This window comes from Sapajus apella, unplaced genomic scaffold (genome assembly GCF_009761245.1).
Source record: "Sapajus apella isolate SASKATOON/1434 unplaced genomic scaffold, GSC_monkey_1.0 scaffold6, whole genome shotgun sequence".
Classification (NCBI taxonomy): Eukaryota; Metazoa; Chordata; class Mammalia; order Primates; family Cebidae; genus Sapajus; species Sapajus apella.
This window is the reverse complement of record NW_022436946.1, coordinates 74,789,722-74,805,707: the sequence shown is the minus strand read 5'-3', so window position 1 is coordinate 74,805,707 and position 15,986 is coordinate 74,789,722. Positions and strand designations below refer to the sequence as shown.

General features: G+C 41.5%; 1 protein-coding gene across 5 annotated transcripts in view; it reads right to left on the bottom strand.

Moving 5' to 3' along the window:
• The window catches only part of SLC17A5 (solute carrier family 17 member 5), a 46,242-nt gene that overhangs the window by 10,135 nt on the left and 20,121 nt on the right, over positions 1–15,986 (bottom strand). For all 5 annotated transcript variants that reach the window (XM_032275503.1, XM_032275501.1, XM_032275505.1 and 2 more), the window contains 3 exons: positions 8,831–8,989; positions 6,803–6,935; positions 4,207–4,354 (listed from right to left, as the gene is read on the bottom strand). In XM_032275503.1, coding sequence (XP_032131394.1) covers positions 4,207–4,354; positions 6,803–6,935; positions 8,831–8,989 — 440 coding nt within the window. The remainder of the gene's footprint in view (positions 1–4,206; positions 4,355–6,802; positions 6,936–8,830; positions 8,990–15,986) is intronic.

The following is a 15,986-nucleotide window of genomic DNA, read 5'->3' as shown; positions in this document are numbered from 1 at the left end:
CCTCACATGATCTGCCTGCCTTGGACTCCCAAAGTGCTGGGGTTACAGGCATGAGCCACTGTGCCTGGCCTAAAACTGCTGTATTTTTACTTGGATGTGTGTCCTATATATAGTCATGAATTCTGGACTTTGAAGATGGTATCTCTCAGGTATCATTTCACGTAATCTTATACCCCCTGTATTTCCTGTATACTGATAGTGGCTAGACTCTAGATCCTAGGGGGTTCATTAGATTTAGATTTAGATTTAGTATTTTTGGTAAAAAAACCTTAAAGGTGGTAGAGGAGTTCAGTTAAAAAAAAACTTAGTTAAGCAACTAAATGGCATTTATTACTTTTTCATAAAAATCACTTAGACATATATAAAGTCCAATTAGAGCTTTAAATGTTTTGTGAGATAATTAGTAGTATTATACAATTCCAGTCAAAATTAAAGAAGCTTGATATTTTATTAATTCACACTGTCAATGTGGAATAACCCAATTTCTATTAGAATTTTGGATCCTCAGTTGTAGACTACTTATCTGAAACTGCTCCCCATTTGGGATGGAAAGATGTCTAAATAAAAAATTCTGCTTAACGAATTCAGTTATATATAAAGATCACACATTTTTATGTTCAAAACTCTTGCATACGCAGCACCATAACAAAACCACGAGGCACAGATCTTTTTGGCTTATCCCCTTTAGGGAGTGTATCTTAAATTAACCAAGCTTGGCAGAGCCTGCCTTTTTTTTTTTTTTTTTTTTTAAACCATTAACACCTTGGCAGTAAGAGGAACCAACTGCAATGCTGCCAGCATTTCCAGTGACAGATATTAAGTGCAGACGAATGCCGTGAAATTCTAAATGTCAGCACCAAGAAATTCATTCAAGTACTTATATTTCACTTGGCCATGAAAGATTGATGACTGCTTGGAATAAAACAGATTGCATGGACTCAGTCTGGATTCTGTGCTGTTAGAGTACTATTGGAATTAATAGCTGAAAATCTATCTAATTCCTATGATCCGGGTAACAAAATTACCATAGAAAATCTCTATTTTGAGGCTGGGCATGGTGGCTCATGCCTGTAATCCCAGCACTTTGGGAGGCCGAGGCGCGTGAATCACCTGAGGTCAGGAGTTTGAGACCAGCCTGACCAACATGGTGAAACCCCATCCCTACTAAAAATATAAAACAGTTAGCCAGGCATTGTGGCACATACCTATAGTCCCAGCTACTGGGGAGTCTGAGGCAGGAGAATCGCTTGAACCCAAGAGGTGGAGGTTGCAGTGAGCTGAGCAATTCCCTTGCCTCGGCCTCCTGAGTAGCTGGGATTACAGGTGCATGCCACCACGCCTGGCTAATTTTTTTGTATTTTTAGTAGAGACCAGGTTTCACCATGTTGGTCAGGCTGGTCTCGAACTCCTGACCTCGTGATCTGCCCGCCTCAGCCTCCCAAATTGCTGGGATTACAGGCATGAGCCACCATGCCTGGCCCATTTAATTGTGTTAATTTAAAAATTTTATTTGTATTTTTAGAGACAGGGTCTTGCTATATTGCCCAGACTGGTCTCAAACTGCTAGTCCCAAAAGATCCTCCCAGTCTTAGCCTTCCAAAGTCTTGGGATTACAGGCATGAGCCACTGCACCCAGACAGATTAACTTCATTTTATAAATAAAGAAAAACAATAAAATGTCACCCAATTTGTCTGATTCTAAATCAGTACTTAATATTATAATGTTATAATCTACAATGCTATCTTGTTAAAAAAAACAAAAACAAAAACACAAACAGTACTCACTGAACCCAGTCCATAGGAAAGATAAATTTTCTTATGCTTGGTTTTTCACCACAAGCCCTGGTGTTGAATTGTTTATGGTCCTCAAGTGCTCCTGTTCTAACTAGCAGAGTGTTACACTGAATGGGCACTTAGTTGTTACCACGACAAAGAGCTACTAAGAAAAACATAAGATATGTAACCCCCAACAAGATAGGTAGCCAAGACTCTGGGAACTAGAAAAAACTGGTGTGCTTTGAACCAAGAAATTCCAGTTGGAAAAGAAAAACTAGAAAGCTGATCTGACGGGCTGAATCAAAATATAAGGGAGCGTTCCTTTTAACTAGAACTGCAAAGTTTAAAAAAATACACACACACACGGAGATTAATAATTTTGACTTTGGGCTGGGTGTGGTGGCTCACCCCTGTAATCCCAGCACTTTGGGAGGCCAAGATCACCTGAGGTCAGGAGTTTGAGACTAGCCTGACCAACATGGAGAAAACCTGTCTCTACTAAAAATGCAAAATTAGCCAGGCGTGGTGGCTCATGCCTATAATCCCAGCTACTTGGGAGGCTGAGGCAGGAGAATTGCTTGAACCTGGGAGGCAGAGGTTGCAGTGAGTTGAGATTTTACCACTGGACTCCAGCCTGGACAAGAGTGAAACTTCATCTTAAAAAAATCATTAGAAAAAATTTTTGACTTTGATCAGATTAACTTACTTCTTTTTTGAGACTGAGCCTTGCTCTGTAGCCTAGGCTGGAGTGCAGTAGTGCTCTCTGCTTACTGCCATCTCCCGTGCCTGACCTACTTACATTTGAATAGCTGTGTCTCAGAGAGCAAGTACAGCAGCCCTCGTTACCTGAGGCATAAAGGCACTTGCTTACCATCCTCCTAACTGCTACAACTATTTGCTTGTATCATTTATGTTGCTAAAACTGTTTAGCTTCATATGATATCTAGATAAATGTCTTTTTTAACTTATGAGACTCATAAAATTTCAGGGTTGGAACTGGGTCTTTAAGATGTAGAGTTCAACCACCCACCTGATGCTTAAAGCTGAGGCATAGGATCCCACCTGCTGCCTGTCCAGCATACACTTCATGACATGACCCATCATCCTTCAGGCCAGCTTATGCTTACACAGATGCACGCAGGAATCATGTTACTTTCATGTTTGTGTCTTCAACATCTGGTACAGTGCCTGGCACAGTGCTTCTCAAATGACTAGTTCCATGAATCAGCATGCTAGTATACTGAACTTTAGTAGTGATAAATTTATCTAATTGTACATCCAATTCATGTCTCTCTACCTTGTCCAAAGGGTATCTATCATAGGAGACCTGGCTGAAGTCCTGACTATCCATATCAAATCTATATTTTCTTTATTGTATCAGGCTAAAAATGATGTTGAGAAATTAGACTGTTTTGTCATTTTGGCTCTAGTGACCCAGTGGTGGCTCTTTAGTGGTCAGCATTTTCTTTTCTGAAAGCACACCAATCATCACTTTAATATTTTACTTGGATTGATCTGTGACCCTGGTCACCACACCTGACTCAAAGTTAGCCAGAAAATAATAATTATATTTACTGTGTTATATGCAAATACATTTATTGCATTATGAGCAAAGGGTTGTGTGTGTGCTCTATTTAATCCTCACAATGATCTTGTAAGGTAGATACCATGAATATTTGTTTTTTAATTTTTTTTCTTCAGTACCTATTTTCATCTCTTGACAATAGCTCTAATTTTTTTTTTTTGAGATGGACTTTCACTCTTGTTGCCCAGGCTGGAGTGCAATGGCTCACTGTAACCTCCACCTCCCAAGTTCAAGTGATTCTCGTGTCTCATCCTCCCTAGCAGCTAGGATTACAGTCGCCTGCCACCCCGCCTGGCTAATTTTGTATTTTTAGTAGAGAAAGGGTTTCATCATGTTGGCCAGGCTGGTCTTGAACTCCTAACCTCAGGTGATCTGCCCTCCTTAGTCTCCCAAAGTGCTGGGATTACAGGCGTGAGACATTGCACCCGGTGACAGTAGCTCTAATTTTTATCTGATGATCCAATTTTCTTTCATTGACAGTTTAAGAGAGCAGGCTGGGAGGCCCTCATCAGATTCCAGAGATTCTGACAAAACTTCAGGAACCTGATAAATCTTAAGCTACTTTTCTTTCTTTCTTTCTTTTTAAAGACAGGGTTTCACCATATTGGTCAGGCTGGTTTCGAACTCCTGACCTCAGGTGATCTGCTTGCCTCAGCCTCCCAGAGTGCTGGGATTATAGGCGTGAGCCACCGCGCCCAGCGCTACTTTTCAGATTCATTAAATGGAGTGGGTGGCTTACCACCTTCTTCTGGCTGGATGGCTGCTGAACCAATTTTATGTTACTTATAATTTTTTAAAATAATAATTTAAAATAAATCACAGCAAATCTTTATATTAGTACTCACGAAGGAGCAATATCCAGATGGTTGATGCTAAATCCAGAAGAGCAAAAGCCTCCCAGTGTTGTTGATATAGTTAGGAAAGCAACGGCTAAAGAATAATCACAGCCAATGAAGCCAGCAGCTACCAAGAATATGGCAGGTCCAATCATTCCTAGAGTCGAAAAGTTTTAAAAGGGAAAAAAGCCCCAGCATTAATATTTGCTCTCCCTTAATATGGTATAAATCTGAAATTTGAAATTGCTGCCACCTACTGTAGAAACAGTATACTGCCTAGAAGACTAACACATTTCATGAAACAAAAAAAAAAAAAAACTGCTGGAAAACATGGGCATAATACAACTAATATACTATAAAAGGAAAATCTTATTATGCAATGTTATTAAATTTACATGTGACCAAAACTCAGCTAAAATTCCATGGTGTTAGAGAAGATGTGAACAACTTAAAAATATGTTTCTAGAGAGAAGCAATAGCTGACACAAAATGTGATTTAAAATACATATAACCAAAGAAGATAAACTAAATAATAAACTCTGTTGGATGAGGTTAGAGAAATACTCCATCTTGGCCAGGTGTGGCAGCACACACCTGTGATCGCAGCACTTTGGGAGGCTGAGGTGGGAGAATCACTTGAGGCTAGGAGTTTGATGCCATCCTGGGCAACACAGCAAGACCCTGTCTCTATGAAATATTAAAAACAAAATTCGCCAGGCATGGTGGTGCACACCTGTAGCCCTGGTTGCTCAGGAGGCTGAGGTGGGAGGATTGCTTAAGCACAGAAGTTCAAGGTTACAGTGAACTACAATGGCACTCGCCACCATGCCAGGCTAATTTTTACATTTTTAGTAAAGATGGGGTTTCATCATGTTGGTTCGGCTGGTCTCAAACTCCTGACCTTGTGATCTGCCCACCTCGGCCTCCCAAAGTGCTAAAATTACATGTGTGAGCCACTGCGCCAGGTGAATATTATGAATATTAAACCTCAAAATGTATGATTCAAAAAGAAACGTGAAGAAATGCACTTAAATGTATCATAGGGTTTTGTTATATGAACAAAATAAATGACTAATAACATTTTTATTTTGTCTTAAACTGTTGTGATATTGTGATTTAAAAAATATGGTGGGGAGCTGGGTGTGGTGGCTCTCACACCTGTAATCCTAGCACTTTGGGAGGCTGAAGCAGCAGAATTGCTTGAGGTCAGGAGTTCAAGTCCAATGTGGGCAATAAAGTGAGACCCTGTCCCATTAAAAAAAAAATGGCTGGGGTTGGGTGTGGTGGCTCACACCTGTATTTCCAGCACTTTGGGAGGCCACGGCAGGCAGATTGCTTGAGTTCAGGAGTTAAAGACCAGCCTGGACAACATGGTGAAACCCTGACTTTAATACAAATACAAAAATTAGCTGGGCATGGTGGTACATGCCTGTAGTCCTAGCTACTTAGGAGGCTGAGGTGGGAGGATCACCTGAAGCTGAGAAGGTTGAGGCTGCAGTGAGCCAAGATTTCCAGCCTGGGCTAACAGCGAGCTCCTGTCTCAAAAAAAAAAAAAAAAAAAAGGCCCATGTGGTGGCTCATGTCTGTAATCCCAACATTTTGAGATGCTGAGGCAGGAAGATCATTTGAGGCCAGGAATTCAAGACCAGATTGGGCAATATAGCAATACCTCATTTCTATTAAAAGATTTAAAAAAATAAACATACATTTGGATTCTGCCCTGGTTTTTGACACGCAGCTCCTAAAACTTTTGGAATCTCTGGAGTGGTAACAGTATCTTTTGTATGCTAATGAGACAACTGGTGGCTGGGGGTCCCCATACAGCTTCAGGATGGTGGCTGGATTAGAGGTCTGAGACTTTCAGCACCATCCCCAACCTCCAGAGAGGGGAGAGGGGCTGATGGGTGAGTCAGTCACCAATGGCCAATGATTTAATCAATCTTGGCCACTTAATGAAGTTTCCATAAAAACTAAAAAGGACAGAGTTGGGATGAACTTTTGATGTGGCAGTTCCTGGAGGGTGGTGTTCCAGGAGAGGGCACGAAAACTCCCTATTTGGTCCCACATACGCTGCCCTATGCAGCTTTCCCATCTGGCTGTTCGTCTATATCTTTTGTAATACCCTTTATAATAAGCAGGTAAACATAAATAAAGTGTTTCTCTGAGTTCTGCGAGATGCTCTAGCAGATTAATTGAACCTGATGAGAGAGTCATGGGAACCCTGATTTATAGCTGGTCAGTCAGAAACAGGCGCCACAAGGTGGGACTTGTGTTGGCATCCGAAGTACGGGGGTGGTCTTGTGGAACTGAGCTCTCAACCTGTAGGATCTGAGGCTACTGCCAGCTGGACAGTGTCAGAATTGAATGATAGGACATCCAGCTGGTGTCCGCTGCAGACTGACTGTCTGGGGAGAAATCCCCACAAATGTTTTGGTGATCAGAGTGAAGTGTTTTGTGTTAAGTATTGTGTTAACTGTGTCTAAAAGTGAGTATTGTGTTAACTTGTGTCTAAAAGTGGGAAACACACTTTGTTTTCCTGTCTCCAATAGCTATAAATATGGTAAATAACTGTAAACTAAAACCAAACCTGATTTGCTTCACTTACCTATAAGGCTAAAAATTCTGCGAACACATAAAGTTGAAAAATTCCATTTTGCCCTTAAATTGTCAGCAGCTTGACCAGACAGGATCATACATAACCAAGAGCCCAAATAAGGCAATGAAGATAAAAGCCCATTCTGGAAGGAATAAGAAGATACAGGAGGAAAAAACAAAACATACACATTCATCACAGCCAACAACCACCACTTGAAAACAAAGGAAATGCATAGCAGTATGTTGTTAATTTTTTATATAATTACAGTAAATAAGTCTGGCTTTCAGAAGGATTATGAGATTCAGTCCAAGGCAGTCCCTAAGTCTGTCTCAGAGGAAATAAGGCTTGCCCTAGTCCTGTCTGCTTCAGGTAATCTTGACAGTTTCTTTGGGATTTCGGCTGTGGGAGAAGACAAGCCTTCCTATTAACCTGTGGATTCTCCCTACTAAACATTTTCGTCTTCCATTCTCACTTACTTATTTTAAAATATTTTTTTACTATAAAATAAAATACAGATGCAGAAAACCATGTTAAGTCAAACATACAGCTTAAAGAATCATTCTTTTTTTTTTTTGACAGTCTCGCTCTGTTGCCCAGGCTGGAGTGCAGTGGCGGGGTCTTGGCTCACTGCAACCTCTGCCTCCTGGGTTCTAGTGATTCTCTGGCCTCAGCCTCCTGAGTATTGAGGACTACAAGCACCTGCCACCATGCCAGGCTAATTTTTATATTTTTAGTAGAGACGGCATTTCACCACGTTTGGCCAGGCTGGCCTCGAACTCCTGACCTCAAGTGATCTGCCCACCTTCGCCTCTGAAAGTGCTGGGATTATAGGTGTGAGCCACTGTGCCCAGCTGGATTTGCTATTCTTTTTTTTTTTTTTTTTTTTTTTTTTGATACGGAGTTTTGTTCTTGTTACCCAGGCTGGAGTGCAACGGCACGATCTCGGCTCACTGCAACCTCCGCCTCCTGGGTTCAAGCAATTCTCCTGCCTCAGCCTCCTGAGTAGTTTGGACCACAGGCGTGCGCCACCATGCCCAGCTAACTTTTGTATTTTTTTTTTTTTTTCTGAGACGGAGTTTCGCTCTTGTTACCCAGGCTGGAGTGCAATGGCGTGATCTCGACTCACCGCAACCTCCGCCTCCTGGGTTCAGGCAATTCTCCTGCCTCAGCCTCCTGAGTAGCTGGGATTACAGGCATGCACCACCATGCCCAGCTAATTTTTTTTTTGTATTTTTAGTAGAGACGGGGTTTCACCATGTTGACCAGGATGGTCTTGATCTCTTGACCTCGTGATCCACCCGCCTCGGCCTCCCAAAGTGCTGGGATTACAGGCTTGAGCCACCGCGCCCGGCCAACTTTTGTATTTTTAATAGAGACAGGGTTTCACCATGTTGACCAGGATGGTCTTGATCTCTTGACCTCATGATCCACCCGCCTCAGCCTCCCAAAGTTCTGGGATTATAGGCGTGAGCACCGGATTTGCTATTCTTAATCTTTCTGTGGGTCTCAGTTTTACCCCAAATAATAATTACCAAATTAACCCTGTAATGTGCAGTTGAATGCAATTAATCACTGTCGTAGTATATTATTTATTTTCTTTTTTAAAAATCAGCTCCACTTTATAGTTGAAATGTGGTAGATTATAATCAGGTTCTGTTAACAAAGACCCTGGGAAAAATAAGGCTGCTCACAATGAATCCATCCCTTTTAGAAGTGAATACTGGTACCATTTGAATTTGTCAACTGATATCCTGGTATGTTACTAGAGACTATTAAGATCTTCATTGCTAAAGGGAATAACTGGCAAAAGATACCTTAATCAAGAGTTAGCACACACTGAGAAAAGAAGTAACAATTGTGGAGGCCAAAAGGAGACATCTCTAAAATTTAGGACAGCAGAGTAAAATGGAGGATGCAAAAATAACTGAATTTTATATAGATGAAAACAAATTCTGTGTATGGTCTTAAAATTATATATAAGAAAAAAATATATATATAAAAGAAAATTATAAGAAGCAGATGATTATTTTTTCTTACCTCTTGAACATTAAACCTTAGGATCTCCTTCATATAAGTAGGCAATAATGTCAATAAAGTATAAAAAGTCCAGTTGTATGAAAAGTGTGCAACTACAATAGCCCAGAGTGGCAGCGATTTTAAAATGGGTACCCACGGCACTGACTTCTGTGAAGAAAGCTGAAAAAAACAGGAATACTTAGGATAAGCTATACCTATGTTAATGCTTAGAGCTGTACCATATCAGCTAAAACTCTATCCAGAATTCATACAGAATATTACCTTAATTAGTAAGCTCTAAATTTTTAAATCAGCTCCTTTGAAATATTAAATAGAAAAATGCATGATAAAGTAAAAAGGTAATGGTAGAGCTATAACGTCAGCCCTAAACATTGCTTATGAATGTCAGAAGTTACCTGCAGTATTGATTTCTCTTTTTTTTTTTTTTTTGAGACAGAGTTTCACTCTTGTTGCCCAGGCTGGAATGCAATGGTACAATCGTGGCTTACTGCAACCTCCGCCTCCTGGGTTCAAGTAATTCTCCTGCCTCAGCCTTCTAAGCAGCTGGGATTACAGGCATGTGCCACTACGCCTGGCTAATTTTTGTATTTTTAGTAGAGACGGGGTTTTGCCATGGTGGTCAGGCTGGTCTTGAACTCCTGACCTCCAATGATCTGCCCACCTCAGCCTCCCAAAGTGCTGGGATTACAGGTGTGAACCACTGCACCCAGCTTGATTTCTTGATTTCTAAAATACAGTTTCATAGTCAAATAATTCAGAGGCTGACATAAGGGTAAAGGAAAGAGATAGGAAGGTCCTGTTAGAATTCATATTTAATTATCCAATCTTTATTCAATTGAAATGATTTATAAGAACTAGGCAATAGAAGGTTTCTGTTGCAGTCATATGGAGAAGTGGTCTTTAAAGCAGGGTAAAACCACCATGGGGGTATGCAAAATGATCTTCTGGGATGAGGAAGGACATATTTCTATTTTTATTCATTTTTATTCTAAAAATAAGAAACTACACTCTATTAATATTTAACAAATATATTGGCCCTGGAGTATGTCAGATGATTATAAATTGTATAAGTCCCCTAATTCAGAGGGGTTAAAATGGCATCTTCACTTGCTTTTTTTGCCCTCAGTGTATTATAGCATATTACAGTTTAAGTGCATTTATTTATTTATATTTATTTATTTTGTATTATTATTATTTTTTTGAGACACAGTCTTGCTCTGTCATCCAGGCTGGAGTGCAGTGGCATGATCTTAGCTCACTGCAACCTCTGCCTCCCGAGTTCAAGTGGTATTCTCCTGCCTTAGCCTCCCGAGTAGCTGGGACTATGGGCATGCACCACCATGCCTGACTAATTTTTTGTGTTTTTATTAGAAACAGGGTTTCACTATGTTAGCTTAGGCTGGTCTCCAACTCCTGACCTCAGGTGATCCGCCCACCTTGGCCTCCCAAAGTATTCGGATTAGAGGCGTGAGCCACTGTACCTGGCCTATTTTTTTTTTGAAATGGAGTCTTACTCTGTTGCCCAGGCCTATGTTCTACTCTTGACCTATTGAATAAACAAAACAAAAACAAGTAAAGCAAAAAACTCTGAGTGTAGTGCCAAGGAACCTAAGTTTTAAACGGCTTCACTGGTAATTCTGTAGAGCAGTGGGTTCCCAAACTTTGATGCATATAAGAATCACCCAGCAGAGCCTTAAAAACACTGAGACCAAGGTCACACCCTAGACTAACTGAATAGGTTGTGGGTGGGTGGGAGGTATGCATCCCTAGTTTTTGAAGATCCCTGGGTGATTTCAATGTGCAGCAACTTTGGGACCCACTGCTGTAGAGATTAGATTTTAAAGTCTGCCCTCATCCCTGTTAGCTGAAAAGCTCAGGACAGAGAGAATTTTAGAGTTTGAAGGAATTTGGAACATAGCTCTTTTAATATGGCTTTGAAATCCACAAAAGAAGGGAAATCATTCTTTTATGCCAAAAGATACAAGTGTAAATGTATTTGAAGTCTGAAAACTGAATATATTCTGAAGAATATATCCTACCTCTTGGAAATATAACCTGTAATATGAAATATTTAATTTTAGCCACACTGGTATATTTTTACAACCTATTAATAGCAATTGAATTTTTGACAATCTGATGTTTTTGGACAATCACCCAACCAAGATCAGCTGTATGTCTAACACAGAAGCCCGACACATGGCAGGCTGCTAACAGCGGCTTATCAAATGCATACAAGGCCACAGGGTTAAAGGCTTAGAAAGAAGAATGTGAAATGTATGTATTACAGCTTAGTGTTCATTTGTAACCTAGGTACAACATAACAGTTTTCTGTTCTCCCAGTATGAATGGTAATATCAGCTTACAGTATTTCCACATTACAAGTTTTATTTCGGGGGGAAAGTCTTCATTTATAAAAGCTTTCAAGTTAAAGATGAATTTTCAAATGTTACTAGGAGAAACGAGCCAAGTATCTAGCAGACATTAAAACAAAATCCTTCAAGAGTTTAAGATGGTGCTGTCCAACAAAACTTTCCATGATGATGGAAATGTTCCATATACACACTGTCCACAGGGTAACTAGTAGTTACATGTGGTTATTAAATCCTTGTCATTCTAACAGGATGAGGAAAGAAAACAAAATGAAATGAAAGAAAACCCTGGTCATATGGCTAGTGTGACTGAAGAATTTTTTCTGAGTCTTGCTCTGTTGCCCAGGCTGGAGTGCAGTGGCCTGGTCTCGGCTCACTACAATCTCTGTCTCCCAGGTTCAAGCAATTCTCCTGCCTCAGCCTCCTGAATAGCTGGGATTACAGGTACCCACCATCATACCCAGCTAATTTTTGTATTTTTGTAGAGATGGGGTTTCACCATGTTAGCCAGGCTGGTCTTCAACTGCTGACCTCAGATGATCTGCCCTCCTTGGCCTCCCAAAATACTGAGATTACAGGTGTGAGCCACTGCACCTGGCCCAGAACTAAATTTTTAATTAAATTACTTAAAATTTAATTAAATTAGTTAAATTAAAAATACAGCCACATGGGGCTAGTGGCCACCATACTGGACAACACAAGTTAAGGTTGGACTTGAGAAGGTACAAAACAGCTTTTTTTTTGATGTTCTGGATCTTTAAATTATTCTCTTGCTATTGTTTCTAACACACTACTATCTCGATAATCAATCAGTGTAAACACATACTCTCTATGGCTTCACCACATCTAATTGTTGGCAAAAAATAAAAAAATTATGAAAGCATTTTTTTTTTTTTGACAGAGTCTCGCTCTGTCACGTATGCTGAAGTGCAGTGGCGTGATCTTGGCTCACTGCAGCCTCCACCTCCTGGGTTCAAGCAATTCTCCTACCTCAGCCTCCTGAGCAGCTGGGAGTTCAGGCAACTGCCACCATGCCAGCTAATATTTGTACATATACATATTTTTTAAAAGATGAGGTTTCACTATACTGGTCAGGCTGGTCTCCGACACCCGATCTCAGGTGATCCACCTGCCTCGGCCTCCCAAAGTGGCTGGGATTATAGGGATGAGCCACCGTGCCTGGCCAATGTTTGTATTTTTTGTAGAGATGGGGTTTCCCCATGTTGGCCAGGCTGGTCTCAAAATTCTAACCTCAGGCAATCTGCCCGCTTCAGCCTCCCAAAGTGCTGGGGTTACAGGTGTGAGCCACCGTGCCTGGTGCTTTTTTTTTTTTTTTTTGAGACAGGGTTTTGCTCTGTTGCCCAGGCTGCAGTGCAGTGGCACAATCACGGCTAACACAGCCTCAACGTCCAGGTCTCTAGTGATCCTCTAACCTCAGCCTCTGGAGTAGCTAAGACTACAGGCATGTACCACCATACCGGGTAATTAAAATTTTTTTTTTTAGAAATGGGGTCTCCCTATGTTGCCCAGGCAGGTCTCTAAGCCCTGGGCTCAAGTGATCCTTCCACCTAGGCCTAGCAATGTGCTGGGATTACAGGCAAAAGTTACTCCACCTGGTTCTGAAAGTTCTTATTAGAGCTCTACATTCTTCCAAAATACCACTGCTGATAAAGGAAAATATGTATGTGTGGCTGGGTGTGGTGGCTCACACCTGTAATCCCAGCACTTTGGGAGGCCAAGGCAGGAGGATCACTTGAGGCCAGGAGTTGGAGGCCAGCTTGGCCAACACAGTGAAACCCTGGCTCTACTAAAGATACAAAAAATTAGCCGGGAATGGCGGTGTGTACATGTGATCCCAGTTACTGGGGAGGCTGAGGCACAAGAATCTCTTGAGCCCAGGAAGTAGAGGTTGCAGTGAGCTGAGATAGTGCTCTCCAGCCTGGGGAACGGCATGAGAATCTGTCCTCCCCATCCCCTTCTCAACCTCCCAAATACATACAGGCAAGGAATTTTAAAATTTCTCAGATCATTTGCTCAGCCAACATTTTGAAAGCAAATATACTTTGGAGATTTAAATGATAATGTTTGTGAAGGAAAAATTAATAAGATCCTGAATCTTGTATACAAAATGTATTGTCAAATTTCTAATAATAGCTCAATCAACTTTTTTTTCCCATATTAGTTGAAACAGAAAAGGACAAACTAAACATTATTTGTCATGAAATGTGTGAAATATAGAGAGGGTATGATCACTCAACAAATACTTGAATATCTTCTAATATGCCATTTTACAAAAAAAATTTCTTATCAAATGTAAGTAACAGCAAACCGATTTAGCAAAGTTACATGTAATAAATGCTCTTAATTTCTGTTTTAATTAGACAACTAAATATTCAAATCAAGGTCCCCATTTGATTTGCTTTGCAATGCTGCAAAATTGTATACTCTTCCTAAAAGGCATAAAGGAGAAGTAAAACAGTTAAAAAACATGCTATCTTCAGGCTGGACATGGTGGCTCATTCCTGTAATGCCAGTACTTCGGGAGGCTGAGGCGGGCGGATCACTTGAGCTCACAAGTTCAAGACCAGCCTGGGCAACATGGCAAAACCCTGCCTCCACGAAAAATATAAAAATTAGCCAGGCTTTGTGGCACACATCTGTGGGGTCCCAGCTACTTGGTGGGCTGAGGTGGGAGGATGGCTGGAGCCTGGGAGGTGGAGGGAGGCTGCAGTGAGCCGAGATCATGCTACTGTACTCCAGCCTAGGCAACAGAGCCAGATCTTTTCTCACAAACAAACCTCCCAAAACCCTGGAACCAAACAAACAAGAAAACCCCTCGATATCCCCAGAATTAAGGAAAGAACAACAACAACAACAACAACAAATAGCAGATATACAGGAAAGGACATTTCAGTGGGTGAAGCAGTGATGTCTTTCCATAATGCATTAAAAAGAGATCTTCAAAATAGAGTAATTGACTGTCTTAAAGCACTCACTAGTTGTGAGCTGGCCTTCTGAATTTAACTGCAGGGTGCAATGAAGATTTTTGTTTCTCTCTCTCTTTTTTTTTTTTTTGGAGACAGAGTTTTGCTGTTACACAGGCTGGAGTGCAATGGCGTGGAATATCAGCTCACTGCAACCTTCGCCTCTCGGGTTCGAGCGATTCTCCTGCCTCAGCCTCCTGAGTAGCTTGTTTTACAGGTGCCTGTCACCATGCCTGGCTAATTTTTATATTTTTAGTAGAGACAAGGTTTCAGCAAGTTGGCCAGACTGCTCTTGAACTCCTGACCTCAGGTGATCTGCCTGCCTCGGCCTCCAGAACTGCTGGGATTACAGGCATGAGCTGCTATGCCCGGCCTTCTCTCTCTCTCCTTTTTTTTTTTTTTTTTGAGATGGAGTCTTGCTCTGTTACTCAGGATGGAGTGCAGTATCATGTTATTGGCTCATCACAGCCTCTGCCCCTTGGGTTCAAGCGATTATCTTGCCTCAGCCTCCCCAGTAGCTGGGACTACAGGCATGCACAACACACCTAGCTAATTTTTGTATTTTTAGTAGAGAAGGGGTTTCGTCATGTTGGCCAAGCTGGTCTCAAGCTCCTGACCTCAGGCGATCCTCCTGCCTTTGCCTCCCAAAGTGCTGGGATTATAGGTATGAGCCACCGGACCCAGCCTATTTCTTTTTTTGTAGAAATTTCAGAATCAGAATTAGAACTATATACGCTGTCATACTTGTAAAATCCACTTATTGTAAGAATGAAATCACATTTCTGCCTATTATTAGTACTGACTTTTTCTTAAATAACTGAGAAAACATTCTAACGGCAACCCTTGCTTGTTCAGCTCAGATCTCCTTTGACATTACTGCCAGCATAAGCTATCTACGATGCAAACCTGATTCTGTCACTTCAAGCTTACAAATACTACATGGCATCCCAGTGCCTAACGGATAAAGGCTAAGCTCCTTAGTGAGGCACAGGGGACCCTCCATGACCTGACTTCCACCTGCTTCCTCTTCCTGTTATTTTTTGCTTTTGCCTTATCCATGAGAACGACACCCAACTGCCGCACTTCCTGGAAGGTGTCACTCTCTCTCTAGAAGATACCATTCTTTCTCTCAGCAAAGTGAGAAAGAAAAACAGCAGTCAGGCTTGGCGTGGGGGCTTGAGCCTGTAATCCCCGCACTTTGAAAGGCTGAGCCAGGTGGATCACCTGAGGTCAGGAGTTTGACACCAGCCTGGCCAATATGGTAAAACCCCATCTCTATTAAAAATACAAAATTAGTTGTGTTTGGTGGCACGTGCCTGTGATCCTAGCTACTAGGGAGGCTGAGTCAGGAGAATCACTTGAATCTGGGAGGCAGAGATTGCAGTGAGCTGAGATTGCACCATTGCACTGAAAGAGCAAAACACTATCAGAAAAAAAAAGAAAAGAAAAAGAAAGCAGCAGTCCCGGGCTGCTGTAAGCTAAATTGTCCTGGTTCTAATATCTAGGCCCTGGGGTTCTCCTGTTGAACCAAAACCAGGCCACTCTATGAGCATGCTGGAGCAAGACAAAAATAAGACCACTTTACAGGTTCTCGCTCTGTTTCCCAAGCTCACGCAATCCATAGTCTTGCCTCCCAAGCTCACGCAATCTTCCTGCCTCAGCCTCCTGAGTAGCTAAGACTACAGGTGCATAATCTCATGCCCGGCTGATTTTAAAATTTTTTATAGAGATGAGAGGTCTCATCATGTTGCCCAGGCTGGTCTCAATTCCTGGGCTCAAGCAGTCCTCCCATCTTTGCCTCCC